The sequence below is a fragment of the Triticum aestivum genome, chromosome 3D (genome assembly GCF_018294505.1).
Source record: "Triticum aestivum cultivar Chinese Spring chromosome 3D, IWGSC CS RefSeq v2.1, whole genome shotgun sequence".
Classification (NCBI taxonomy): domain Eukaryota; kingdom Viridiplantae; phylum Streptophyta; class Magnoliopsida; order Poales; family Poaceae; genus Triticum; species Triticum aestivum.
The window spans coordinates 163700781-163713586 of NC_057802.1; the positions used below are offsets into that span (position 1 = coordinate 163700781).

General features: G+C 49.3%; 1 protein-coding gene across 1 annotated transcript; it reads right to left on the bottom strand.

Annotated features, from left to right (window-relative positions):
- Positions 1-11408: 11408 nt before the first annotated feature.
- On the bottom strand, positions 11409-12164 carry LOC123078053 (late embryogenesis abundant protein Lea5). Its single transcript, XM_044500441.1, has one exon. It carries the CDS (start codon positions 12056-12058, stop codon positions 11774-11776), a length of 285 nt encoding a protein of 94 aa, XP_044356376.1. The 5' UTR covers positions 12059-12164; the 3' UTR covers positions 11409-11773.
- Between the last annotated feature and the right edge of the window lie 642 nt (positions 12165-12806).

A 12806-nucleotide genomic window follows, 5' to 3' on the forward strand; every position in this document is an offset into this window, starting at 1 on the left:
TTACTTTCCAGTATAAGAAACACAAGTTATTTAAACCACTATGTATAGCATGGCATCGAAGCTAATAAAATTTTGCATTATTCATCACCACATACTTAGATGAAAAACCACAATCGAGATCGACAAAGAAGAAAATCACCTTGGGCAGCTCAGCGGGGGGGGAGACATCCTTGAAGGGGGAAAACTGCTCCTGCAGTGTCGCGGGGGCTGTAACCTCAAACGGGGCGTTGACCATCTCAGTAGTGGCCGTGAGCGTATCTGGGGTCAGCTCGGTGGCTGCCTCCATCTTCTTGGAGCTCTTTGTCTCGTGGGGATCAGCCTCCCGCGTCTGCTCCAATATCGGCAGATCTTTGCCTGGTTCTCCTTGGTCCATCATGAAACTGACGGATACTAGGAGACCACTGAAAGGAAAACACAATCGCAATGAAAATGAAACAAAAAGAGAGTGAGGATCGGTTACTGCTTTGCAAAAGTTCTTTTTTTTCTCTGAACGAAAATATACCAATATCACGGATCCGCTTACCTTCCCTTCGTTGGGAGAGAAGAGCAGTGGCAGAAGCGAGTGTTGGCTTTCTTGAAGACGGTGAGGGAAAAGGGGATTCAGCGAAGAGTGAAATGATGGTTGCTTCGTCCGTCAAACTTAGACTGCAGGGAGGTGGGGTTTTGTGATACGACAGCTCGTTACTGCTGCGCTACGACCGGGGTGACTCTCCGCCTGCATACTGCCTTCTAATTTGGTGGATGGCATTTGGGCCCACGCGCAGCATTGGCCCACATGTCGGTGAACAAAAGTAAAACGGCATTCAGTAGAGGGAGACATTTCGATGACCTAGGAGGAGCCAGAAGCGGTAGTGTATCCACTGTACTAGTAGTAATTGTTTTTCTGGTAGCTGTAGAGTGTCTCCACTGTACTAGTAGTAGTTGTTTCTTTGGGCCCAAGACAAAATAGCCCATCCACCCTAGTAAATAATAAAATCAATTGAAAAGCCCATATATTTACTTAATAAGAGGCGCTACCCACACCTAGCACACTGCCCCCCCCCCCAAAAAAACCTCGGTGCTCTTCTTCCTCCTCACTCCCACCCACCTCACGTCAGATCACTCCACTTGTACCCCCAAATTCCTCAACTCACTCCTACAGAAAACCCCAGCTCCCCTTCTTCCTCACTACTATAGAAAAACCCTAGCTCCCCTTCTTTTTCACTCACACTACAACTAGGCTCGTCATTCGTTACTCTGCTCAAATCCGTGAGCGCGGCGCGACGCCCTCGAGGAAAATGGAGTCGGCTGACCCCAGTGCCAAGAAGATGAGGCTCCCGCCAGCGGCGACGCCTATTGTAGATCCCGCACCTGGCAACGCGAGGAGAAGCGGCGACCCCGCCCCCACCGGATCCCAGGAACCTATAGAATCTCGGGTGGACCGCATCAGCAATCTCCCGGATTCCGTCCTTGGGGAGATCATCTCGCTTCTCCCCACCAAGGATTGCTACCGCACCCAAGTCCTCTCAATTCGGTGGCGCCCTCTATGGCGCGCCGTGCCCCTTAATCTCGACTGTCGTCAGCTATCTCTCTTCAAAGGTTTTGAAATCCCCAGAGCCATCATCTCCTCCCACCAGGGCTCCGTTCAAAGCCTCTGCATCCCGTCATGCTACCTGAGCAAGCATACCATGCCCTGCACGGTGGACGCCTGGCTGAAATCCCCTGAATTCACAGAACTACAGTTGCTTGAGTTCTACTATTCCCCTGGAAATCACCTACCAGATACCGAACGCCATCTACCTGTGCCCTCAGCACCGATGTCCATCTCGCGTTTTTCCTCCTCTCTCCACACCGCCACCTTTGCGTTGTGCGACCTACCAGACAATCTGGTACTAAACCTTTGACTCCCATTTCTCAAGAACTTTCACTTGTGCGAGTTCGTATATCGGAGGCCTCATTGCACAACATCATCCACTCCAGTTGCCCTGCCCTGGAGTGCTTGGTGCTTGTTTTCACGGTTAGAATCGGTTGTCTCCAAATAAAGTTGCCTAACCTTGTAAGGATTGGAATTTCTTTTGATGGAAGGCAGCTCATCATCCAAGATGCCCCTTAACTTCAAAGGTTGATCCTTGATTCTAGTTATTCACCGTCACAAATAACTGTCCTCTTTGCGCCTAAACTGGAGACCTTGGGTGTAATACATGATCTCTGTGCTCATTTCAATATGGTGTTTGGCTCCATAGTTCTTCAGGTACTTTATATTACCATCTACACTTGTAACCATAAGCTGCATTTTAAATTTCTGCACAGAAGTTATATATCATCTCGGAGTACACATTTTGTACTAATATTATGTTCTATCCTCAATGAAGAGTTTTCCATGGATAGCCTATCAATGGTGCTGGATTCTGTCAAGATCTTATATATCCAAATGAATAGTTTTGATCTGAACAAGATTATTAGCTTGCTGTCTGGAGAAGTTGTATATAAAGGTGATAATTTCATGCACATTGGAAGCCCGCATATAGTGTACTAGAATTAACCGTTCAGCTGTTGCTCTTTCCACACTCTTTTTTTAGACCTTAACTGTTTTCAATCTTCATGTCTATTTAGGCAACAGGACGGGATAAGAAAGTTATAACCAATCGGTGGATTCGTAAGCACTGGGATTTTCTCACTTCTCATGACATTCGATTGAATACAATAACGCTAGAACGATATGTAGCCAACCATGCAAACACTAGATTTGTCACATTCTTCCTGCTGAATGCGAGGTTACTATTGTCCATCAGGCTTAAGTTTATCAGCAGCATGGTTTTGACGGATGGGTATGTCGAAGAGCAAAAAAAAGGAGTTTCAGGTGGGCAAAAGAGCTTCTGAACATGTCGGGCTTCTATTTACAACATATTGTGGTCATAATCCAGTAAATTTTACGACTCAAGATGTTCATTCTATGGACCTGACTGATCCATTTGACTATGACTGCTGAAAATAGTGCTAGAGTTAGATGTTGTTGCCCTTTTCAACCTGGGTTTTGTCTAAACCTGATGAACAATTAACCCTCGTTATTTTGTACGGTTTGTAAGCTGGAGTTAGATGTTCTTGCCCTTTTCAACTCGGCTGTGACTGTCATATTTTCTTTGAAACAAGGCAAATGGCTTGCCATTCGTTTAATTTAGAGTGAAATATTGTAACAAATCCCAACCAAGGGAAATAACATCACTCTCGCCGGCTGCTTGAGCTCACTGTGCATTACAGAAGCCAAGTGATTAGCCCCCACCAGCACCCACAAACTTATTTCGAACTAGCACACCAAATGGGCTGTAAATTTTCATAGGAAAGGCTGCATGACCATGAAAGATTTGGATTCTGGCATTTGGGACCCATGAGGAAATAGCCTATCCAAGGTGGTGTTGACTTACTAGCTAGTCAACAAACGATTCTGCCTACCAACCGTTGGATTGACATCCAACATCTGTCGTGTATCTTATATCTCTGGTCTTCTTCCTCCAGCCGCCCAAACCAAACCACCCTGTCGGCTCCGCCTGCTCCCGCCACCCATGGCTGGCTGCGCCTCCGCCGCCCTACCGTACCCTCCAACGTTGGCCAGTCCCTCCCTCTATTCCCCCACATGTCCTGTTATTCTCCGGCGATGTCAGCCCCAACATGCACCCGCACCTGAACCAGTCAACCCTCGTACTCCCCTCCGCCTGTGACTGGACCGGCGCATCTTCCACGGCTCCTGTTTGTTCCGTCTAAGGCCTCGCCGTCGCCCTCGGCCTTGGTTCGCTCGCCGTGCGCGGTGCGCCGCCCTATTGCGTTGTCAACGCCGTCAACAACCGAGAGGAACAAGGATATGATTGTACGTGGAGAGGATGACAGTAGGGACCCACCAGCGTCATGGAAGTACGCAAGCAAGTGCCTCGTTATTATAAGCCCCAAAAAATGGTTCCTCCTAATGGTTGGACATCTGGGGCTCACACTATTGTCAACGTAGTCAATTACACAACGAGCGGCTGACACCAGGGCCCCAGCAGGTCGCGCAGTTGTTATTTACTTTTTCTTAGGAACAAGCAGTTGTTATTTATACTAGTTTTAGCGACGGATCAGGGTAACAACAAGGCTGTGTGGGGGCTGTGGCCCGTCTAGACAGGGTTTTATTTATGTTTACCACATCATGAGTCCAGTTGTGTTTTTTTCTTGCTGAAAATGGCTAGCCCAGTTCTATTTTTTAAAAGAAATACCCAAACGAGGCCTACTTGCTTTATCAGGCCTGCTGGGCTACAAATCTTTCAAGACGAGGAGAGTTTCATTCGGTTTGCCCAGAAATGGGCTATACATTTTTAAAACACATCAAACCGGGAATTAGTTTCAATTTTTTTAATTACAAGATTTTAAATTCCATTGATTTTTATGCATGGACAATTATTTGGATTTTATATTTATATAAATTATTTTTCAAAATAGTTTGAATGTGACTCGATATTTCGGGATTAAAAACAGTTGACCGCACCGAAATATGCAAAATTTCGTATAATTTTTAACCGTGGCCACAATATGGGGTGTAATGCTAACAAAAAGAAGATGGGCTCCAAAAAAATCTTAAGAATTGGCAAATGGACTGTAAATTATTAGAAATAATGGCAGATGGGTTGTATGATGTTTTCCACAGACTTGAGGCTGACTTGTGCGCCTACTACAGGTTGACGCGTATGCTTTCCTAAAAAATAAGGTTGACGCACAAGCAACGTCGTGTCAACTTAGTCAACACACGAGAGCAGTGACTGTTGGATGTCCATCCAACGGCCGTCGTGCTTCTTCAATCTCTGCTCTTCCTGCTCCAGCCGCTCAAACAAGCGCCGGCGGGACTTCCTGCTCCCTCCTCCCGCGGCCGGCTATGCTGCCGCGCAGGCCTCACCACCCCATCGTTCTCCTGTCCCTGGCCTAGCCATCCCTCTACTCACCCGCACCTGATGTTATTCTCCGGTGACGACAGACGAACTAGTAAACCCTCACACTCCCCTCCGTGTGGGAAACAACTGCCGAGTTTTCCCTGGCTCCGTGTCGTTCCCTTCCTAGGCCTCGCCGTCGTCCACCGCCCTGGTGCTCTCGGCGCGGCGTGGTCAACGTGGTCAACGAACGACATGCATGGGAAGTGGACTGTACATGGAGAGGCTGACAGCTAGGTCCACGGCCGCACGCAAGAAAATGCCTCCTTATTACGCGCAAAATAATGATTCCTCCACCTGACAGCTGGGACCCACCGGAAGGGCCTATGTATTTCACGAAAAAATGTTCCCCCGCTGACAGGTCGGACCCACCAGCTATATCTTCGCACGCAAGGAAGTGCCTCGTTATTACGCACAAAAAAGAATACTCCCCCTTCTAGTTGGGACCCACCATAGTGGGAGGTTGACTTGTGGGCCTACTAAGATGACGGGGACGAAGGGCTTTGTCAACTTAGTCAATATGAATGATTCTAGCTCCAGTGACCGTACGATGTCCATCCAACGGCCATAGTGCTTCTTCAACCTCTGGTCTTCTTGCTCCAGCCGCCCAAACCAGCGTCGGTCGTGCCGCAGCCGAACCAGTGAACCCTCATACTCCTCTCCGCGTGGGCAACCACTGCCGCGTCTTTCCCGGCTCCGCATCGTCCCCTTCCTAGGCCTCGCCGTCGTCCACCGCCCTGGTGCTCTCGGCACGGCGTGGTCAACGTGGTCAACGAACGACTTCCATCGGAAGAGTACTGTACGTGGAGATGCTGACAGCTGGGTCCACGGCCGCAGCAAGGAAGTGCCTCCTTATTACGCGGAAAATAATGATTCCTCCACGTGACAGCAGGGACCCACCGGACGGGCTACCGTATTTCACAAAAAAACGTTTCCCCCTGACTGTTGGGACCCACCAGCTACATCTTCGCATGGAAGGAAGTGCCTGATAGTCGGGACCCACCTGGTCGAAGCGTACGTAGCGTTGTCATTCTAGTCGCGAACGTGTACGTACATACTGGTCGATGTAGAGGCACGCACGTGTCGTAGTAGAGGTGCGCACGTAGCATGTACACGTACGTACAGCGGCCAGGGTGCAAGAAAGTAAATACGGCCACGAACGTACATACGGGCGTGGTCTCGAACGCCTACTCGCGCATACGTATGGCCAGGGCTCGTGTACATGGCTGGGTCGGAATAGAGAAGCTGCGCCATCGTCGTGTTCATGGGGAGGCAACGGAATGCGTCGTGTTCATCGGGAGGCAATGGAACGCGTGTTGTTCATCGGGAGCCAACCGGCTTGGACGGAACAGCCGATGGAAACGAGGCCTGGCGTACCACAGAATGGAGGAAATGGCCTTGTGTTCGACCGGCCACGGTCGAAACGGGATCCTGTTCATCGGGAGGTGTTTGATGTACCGCAAAATGAAGGAAACGGACCTCCTACGGTCGAAACGGGGTCCTGTTGATTGGGAGGGGTGTGGCGTACCGCAAAATGGAGGAAACGGACTTGTGTTGGAGCGCTACGGTCGAAACGGGGGTCCTGTTCATCGGGAGGGGTGTGGCGTACCGCAAAACGGGACTCCACGGGATACTGTTCATCTCCACCGTCGACCTCCTCCAGCCTCCACGGGCTACTGTTCATCCACCGTCGACTACCTCCACGGGCTCCTGTTCATCCACCGTTGACCTCCTCCAGCCTCCATCTGCGACTGTTCATACATGGGCTCCTGTTCATCCAGCCTCCACCGGCTACTGCTCAACCAGCCCCCTCCACGGGGTCCTGTTCAACCACCCCTCCACGGGCTACTGTTCATCCAGCCCTCCACCGGTTACTGTTCAACCAGCCCTCCACGAGGTCATGTTCATCCAGCCCTCCATGGGGTCCTGTTCATCCAGCCCTCCACGGGGTCCTGTTCATCCACCGGCTCGATCGATCGGGGTATTGTTCATCCAGCGGCAACGGCCTCTACTACCACGGGGTCCTGTTCATCCAACCCCCCACCGGGAACTGTTCATCCAAACCCCCCCCCCCCCCCCCAACAACGCTCACTGTTCATCCAGAGGCAGCATCGATCGGCTTCAGTTAGCAGCAGTAGCGAAGGAATCACTTAGGTTCAGTTAACAGCAAGGGATCGATACATCGCTCGGGTTCAGTAACGCATAGCCTGCAGTGCAATCGCTCGGGTTCAGTTAGAGCCCAATGCCTCGCTCGGGTTCAGTTAGAGCCCAACGCCTCGCACACACGCGCGTACGTACGAGAGAAACGCGCATCGCTGGGCCCCCGACCACCCACCTTAACCGGGAACTCCCCAATATTTTCCGCGCCCTCGCTTCTACCACGGTTTTTTCCGTCATGGACGGCCCAAAGAATGTCATGCAGCTATGTCTCCGGCACGCCCAGGACGAAAAGCCCTTTTTTGTCATAGAAGTAGGAGCCCACCACATCTATGATGATACCGGGTTTTGTCACAATTATCGTCATAGAAGTGTCATAAGTATGACAGGAAAAAAAATCGTTCGGCCCAAAATGTCACGGATGTGTCTCTTTTTTGTAGTGATGGTGCGCCCCCAAGGGGGGATTCCTACTCCTACTAGGAGTAGGTTTCCCCCCTTTCCTAGTCCAACTAGGAGGGGGAAGGAAGGGGAAGAGGGGAAGAAGGAAAGGGGGGCCGGCCCCCTCCCCAATTCGGATTGGGCATGGGGGGCGCCCCACCTCTTGGCTGCCTCCTTTCTCTTCCACTAAAGCCCATGTAGGCCCATTAAGCCCCCGGGGGGTTCCGGTAACCCCCCGGTACTCCGGTAAATGCTTGAACTCATCCGAAACCATTCTGGTGTCCAAACATAACCTTCCAATATATCAATCTTCATGTCTCGACCATTTCGAGACTCCTTGTCATGTCCGTGATCACATCCGGGACTCGGAACTACCTTCAGTACATCAAAACACATAAACTCATATTACCGATCGTCATCGAACGTTAAGCGTGCGGACCCTACGGGTTCGAGAACTATGTAGACATGACCGAGACTCATCTCTGGTCAATAACCAATAGCGGAACCTGGATGCTCATATTGGTTCCCACATATTCTACGAAGATCTTTATCGGTCAAACCGCATAAGAGCATACGTTGTTCCCTTTGTCATCGGTATGTTACTAGCCCGAGATTCGATCGTTGGTATCATCATACCTAGTTCAATCTCATTACCAGCAAGTCTCTTTACTCGTTCCGTAATGCATTGTCCCGTAACTAACACATTAGTCACATTGCTTGCAAGCCTTATAGTGATGTGCATTACCGAGAGGGCCTAGAGATACCTCTCCGACTATCAGAGTGACAAATCCTAATCTCGATCTATGCCAACTCAACAAACACCATCGGAGACACCTGTAGAGCATCTTTATAGTCACCCAGTTACGTTGTGACGTTTGATAGCACACTAAGTGTTCCTCCGGTATTCGGGAGTTGCACAATCTCATAGTCATAGGAACATGTATAAGTTATGAAGAAAGCAATAGCAATAAACTAAACGATCATAGTGCTAAGCTAACGGGTGGGTCAAGTCAATCACATCATTCTCTAATGATGTGATCCCGTTCATCAAATGACAACTCATGTCTATGGTTAGGAAACTTAACCATCTTTGATTAACGAGCTAGTCAAGTAGAGGCATACTAGTGACACTTTGTTTTGTCTATGTATTCACACATGTACTAAGTTTCCGGTTAATACAATTCTAGCATGAATAATAAACATTTATCATGATATAAGGAAATATAAATAACAACTTTATTATTGCCTCTAGGGCATATTTCCTTCAAATATGACAAGGACGAGCTATTTTTCTGTCCGGTCTGCGTATTATACATAATGGGATCATCAGTTTGGAGCTCGAGTGCGAAGAGAGGATGGACAGGGATCGTCCACGATGAACCCAGTATGGGATATTGTTTGGAAGCTGAAGATCCCAAGTAAAATCAAAATATTCATATGGAAAGCACTGCATGGTACTGTCGCGTGCTATGGGGTTCTCGCCTCGCGACACATTCTGGTTTCTGGCCAGTGCCCTATTTGTTCTTTAGGCATGGAAGACATACGACATCTACTCTTCACATGCACTCGGTCTTGGCAGGTATGGCGGGCATTAGGCTGGATGATATCATCAAACATGCAGTGCCCTCTGACCGCTCTGGATATGTTATTTTGGAAGGGTTGCTATGCAGTCAGGTGAAGAAATCACCGGTTCTCGGTGGGCTCGGACTTCAGGAATCAATTGTCGTGGTTTGTTGGTATATCTGGTACCAACATCGAGAAATGGTCAAAGGAGAACAGGTGTTTGCCCCAACGCGCAAATCATTTGCAATCCAGGAGCTTATGTCAAATTTCAATGCGGCATCGATAACAAGTGTTCCACATGAAATCATGTGGACTAAACCTAGCCCAGGATCGTATAAACTAAACATAGATGCGGCTTTTCATGATGATGGCACGGGAGTTGTGGGGGTTGTCTTACGCAACAATTCCGGTGAAGCGATTGCGGGTGCTGCTAAACCTATATATCATGTGTTGGATGCTGGATCGACGGAGTCTTTCGCCATGCTCAAAGGATTTGAGCTACTAGAAAGACTAGGATGCTCGGGAGTGACGGTGGAATCAGACTGTTTGGACTTGATTAATGCATGCACTGGAGTCATTGAATTATTTGGTCCCTCCTCAGCTATACTGGTGGAAATCTTCGCAAAGGCACAACACATTGCTGGAATCTCCTTTCAGAGTTGCAAGCGGGATGCAAATTTAGTTGCGCACAACTTAGCAAAACATTCGTACGAGTCAAAGTCTTTTATTTTTTGGGATGATGTCCCTCCTAGTTTCTTACTTCCATTTTTTATTCATGATGTAACTTTGTTGGCTTCGAAATAAAGTGCGCCCGAATAGGCATCCCCCCTCAAAAAAGAAAAAATGAATGCACAATTATAGTTGTTATCGTCGTTTTAGATTTAGCAAGCATTTAGATGTCTCTATTTAACGGAGTCTTTGTCTCATCACCTAGATGATATATTGTCAAGTAAAGAAAATAACAAAAGAAATCATGTGCACATATTTTTTTAGTTTTTCATCAAGTTTTTTCTAGATTACTCCAAAGAATATTTCTTTCAAACAAAATGCTTTCTCATCAACATATACTATGTTTTCATAAAAAACATTAGCTCATTTTTTTAGCGATTCCCACAGCAACGCGCGAGATATCACCTAGTAGCAGTAATGCATAGTTCGTTCGGTCATTTTTAGTCTGCATGTATGATTTGTCCGAAATCAAAGTATCTCTACTTTAACCAAAAAGAATATCAACATCCACAATTTCAAATCAATACTGTTAGATTCGTTATGAAATGTAGTTTTCCAGAAGTAGGATTATGAAATGTAGTTTCATGTATATATATTTGGTATTGTAGATATTGATATTTTTAATATAAATTTAGAACGCCGATATCCATCACACGTGTGGTATATTAGATATCCGCTCACACGTCGTGTGTAGCGTGAGCAGGAGGCAGCCCACACAGGTTGTGTGTGGGCGAATATTAGAATTGCCCACCCGTGTGGGCGCAGCCACTTCGTGCCACACGCCCAACAAGTACTACTCATCTCCACCCCGCACGTGTGGCACGAAGCAAAAATGCCACACGTCCTGACGCAGCTACGTTAGGTACCCGCGGGATGATGATTTAGTTGCTATTCGGGATGGCAGATGTAGTTATCCGGGATGACAAGTTAGTTGTAAAAGAATGGCAACTCTATCTGTTTTGGTTAACTATAGTTGCCATGTCTAATTTATGGTAATTGCCACGTGTAATCAAACCGTAGTTGCCGTGTGTGATTAACTAATTGCCACATATGGTCAAACAGTAGTTGCCATGTGTGTTTACCTAGTTGCCACGTGTGGTGCAACCAAAGTTGCCATGTATGGTTAATCACACTTGTCATGTGTGCTTATTTGGTTGCCATGTACCCGCAACTATACAGTTACCGTCCAGCAACGAATCATAGTTGCCATGTGTGTTTAACTAGTTGCCACGTACGCGTAACGCGTAACTGCAGTTGCCATCCAACAACATAGGAGTGTTGTGTGGGCGAAAAGCAGTTCGCCCACACGCGCATGGACTAGGTGGTGACTGTGTGGGCAGAAACTAGTTTGCCCATACAGCGCAGCTGACAAACAGCGTGGTGCGGAGAGAGTTGAACTCTCCAACGACCACATCCACCAGCCCCGTCCTACGTGGCACGCAAATTTGACCTCAGTGTGTCAAGATTATGCAAACTGCACTGAACGATGATCCACGCGTGTGGACGAGTTGCAAAACTGTCACACGGGCGTTAGCATTTTTGTAAATTTAGTCAAGAAGGAGCTTCGTTTGCAGATTCAATACTTAACATGTGTTTAGGAAAAGAAAACGCTAGATTCTTTCGTTATTAATACTTAGCTGTAAAAGTAAAAGGTACAAGCCCTGCTCGACGAGAAATACATCTGATCTGAGCACATGAACACTATAGCAGGGCATCCAAGCCCGGACGCACGCACGCACGCGCACACACACACAATGGGAAACAGCCAAACATCCAGGCCGCATCTCCTCCGTAGTATAGGATCGACGATGATGATTGATGCGTCGTTAAGCCGCGCCAGCGACACCAGCCGCCCGCGGCGCTGCGCTCGGCGAACGAGCCCCGCCTGGCTTCCCCTTTTACGTAGCATAGCAGTTTTCCTTCCATGGCGGGGCCAGGAGGGTCGTCGAGCGTGGCCTTCAAGCCCGTGCGTAGGTCTGCCCGAGGTGCGCGGCGCGGAGGTCGGCGGGGTCGGCGCCGACGGCGCGGTTGGCGGGGCGGTAGTGGCCGGTGACGGGGTCGGGCACCCACGAGGCGTCGGCCGCGGCCTTCTCGGCCTCCCTGGCCGCCTTCCCGTCCGCGGCCGCCGCGGCGCCGCGCCTCATCGCCCCGGAGGAGGCCGCCGCCGCGTAGCCCCTGGTGGCCGGGGCCAGCCGCTGGGCGAGCGCGCGGGCAGCAGCGGAGCCGGAGAGAGCGAGAGCCATCGGATCTGTTTATCGGACGGCTGGTGGGCTCCGGCTCGGTGCTGGTGCTGCTGCTGCTCCAACGTGGGCGTTTGAGGCTTGGTGGGCTTTATTGGTGGTGTGGGCGAACGAGGGCGGGCCGTATATAAAGAGGGACGGGGAGGGGCAGGCGAGGTAAAAAGGGCGGAACGGCGCGGGGTTTTGTCAAAGATTTGGTGGCTTTTGGGCGCCGTCACTCAGCACGGCGTACCGGCACGTGCCGACGCGACGGACGCAGGAAATGGCGCCGCGGGTTCGTCGCTTCCTTCCTACGTGGTCGACCTGATATTTTTGTTTACTCTTCTCGAGCTGATGTTAGCGTGCATTGCCGGGTCGACATGGGCTTGGTGAGCGCGACGCGCGCTTAATAAAAAGTTGGTGACAATTTGGACTTTTGAGAGGGGTAATCCGTAGTCGTGGTTGCTTCGTTGTGAACGGCGAAGTTGCCTTGCTCTTCTCGGTTTGGCGCGCAGTAAAAATAATTTTCAGGGTACGTCGTTGGCGTACTACGTTACACGTTGCACTAGTAAGGTTTATCCACGTATTCTTTTTTTAGGGTAGTTTATCCACGTATTCTGGGTAGTAGAACACGATGCGAAAACAAAAACATTATTTTATCTTGCCTCGCTTTGAGTATTTGGGTGGGGGCACATGGAAGGGGTCTACGTGTCGCCTCCTGGGACGTGGAGGAGATCTTTTGGCGAGCGAGCAAGCGTGGACCGGGGACCCA

What these genes read in the sequence shown, in the direction of transcription:
- LOC123078053 (XM_044500441.1), bottom strand. Translation starts at nt 12,058, where the DNA reads ATGGCTCTCGCTCTCTCCGGCTCCGCTGCTGCCCGCGCGCTCGCCCAG.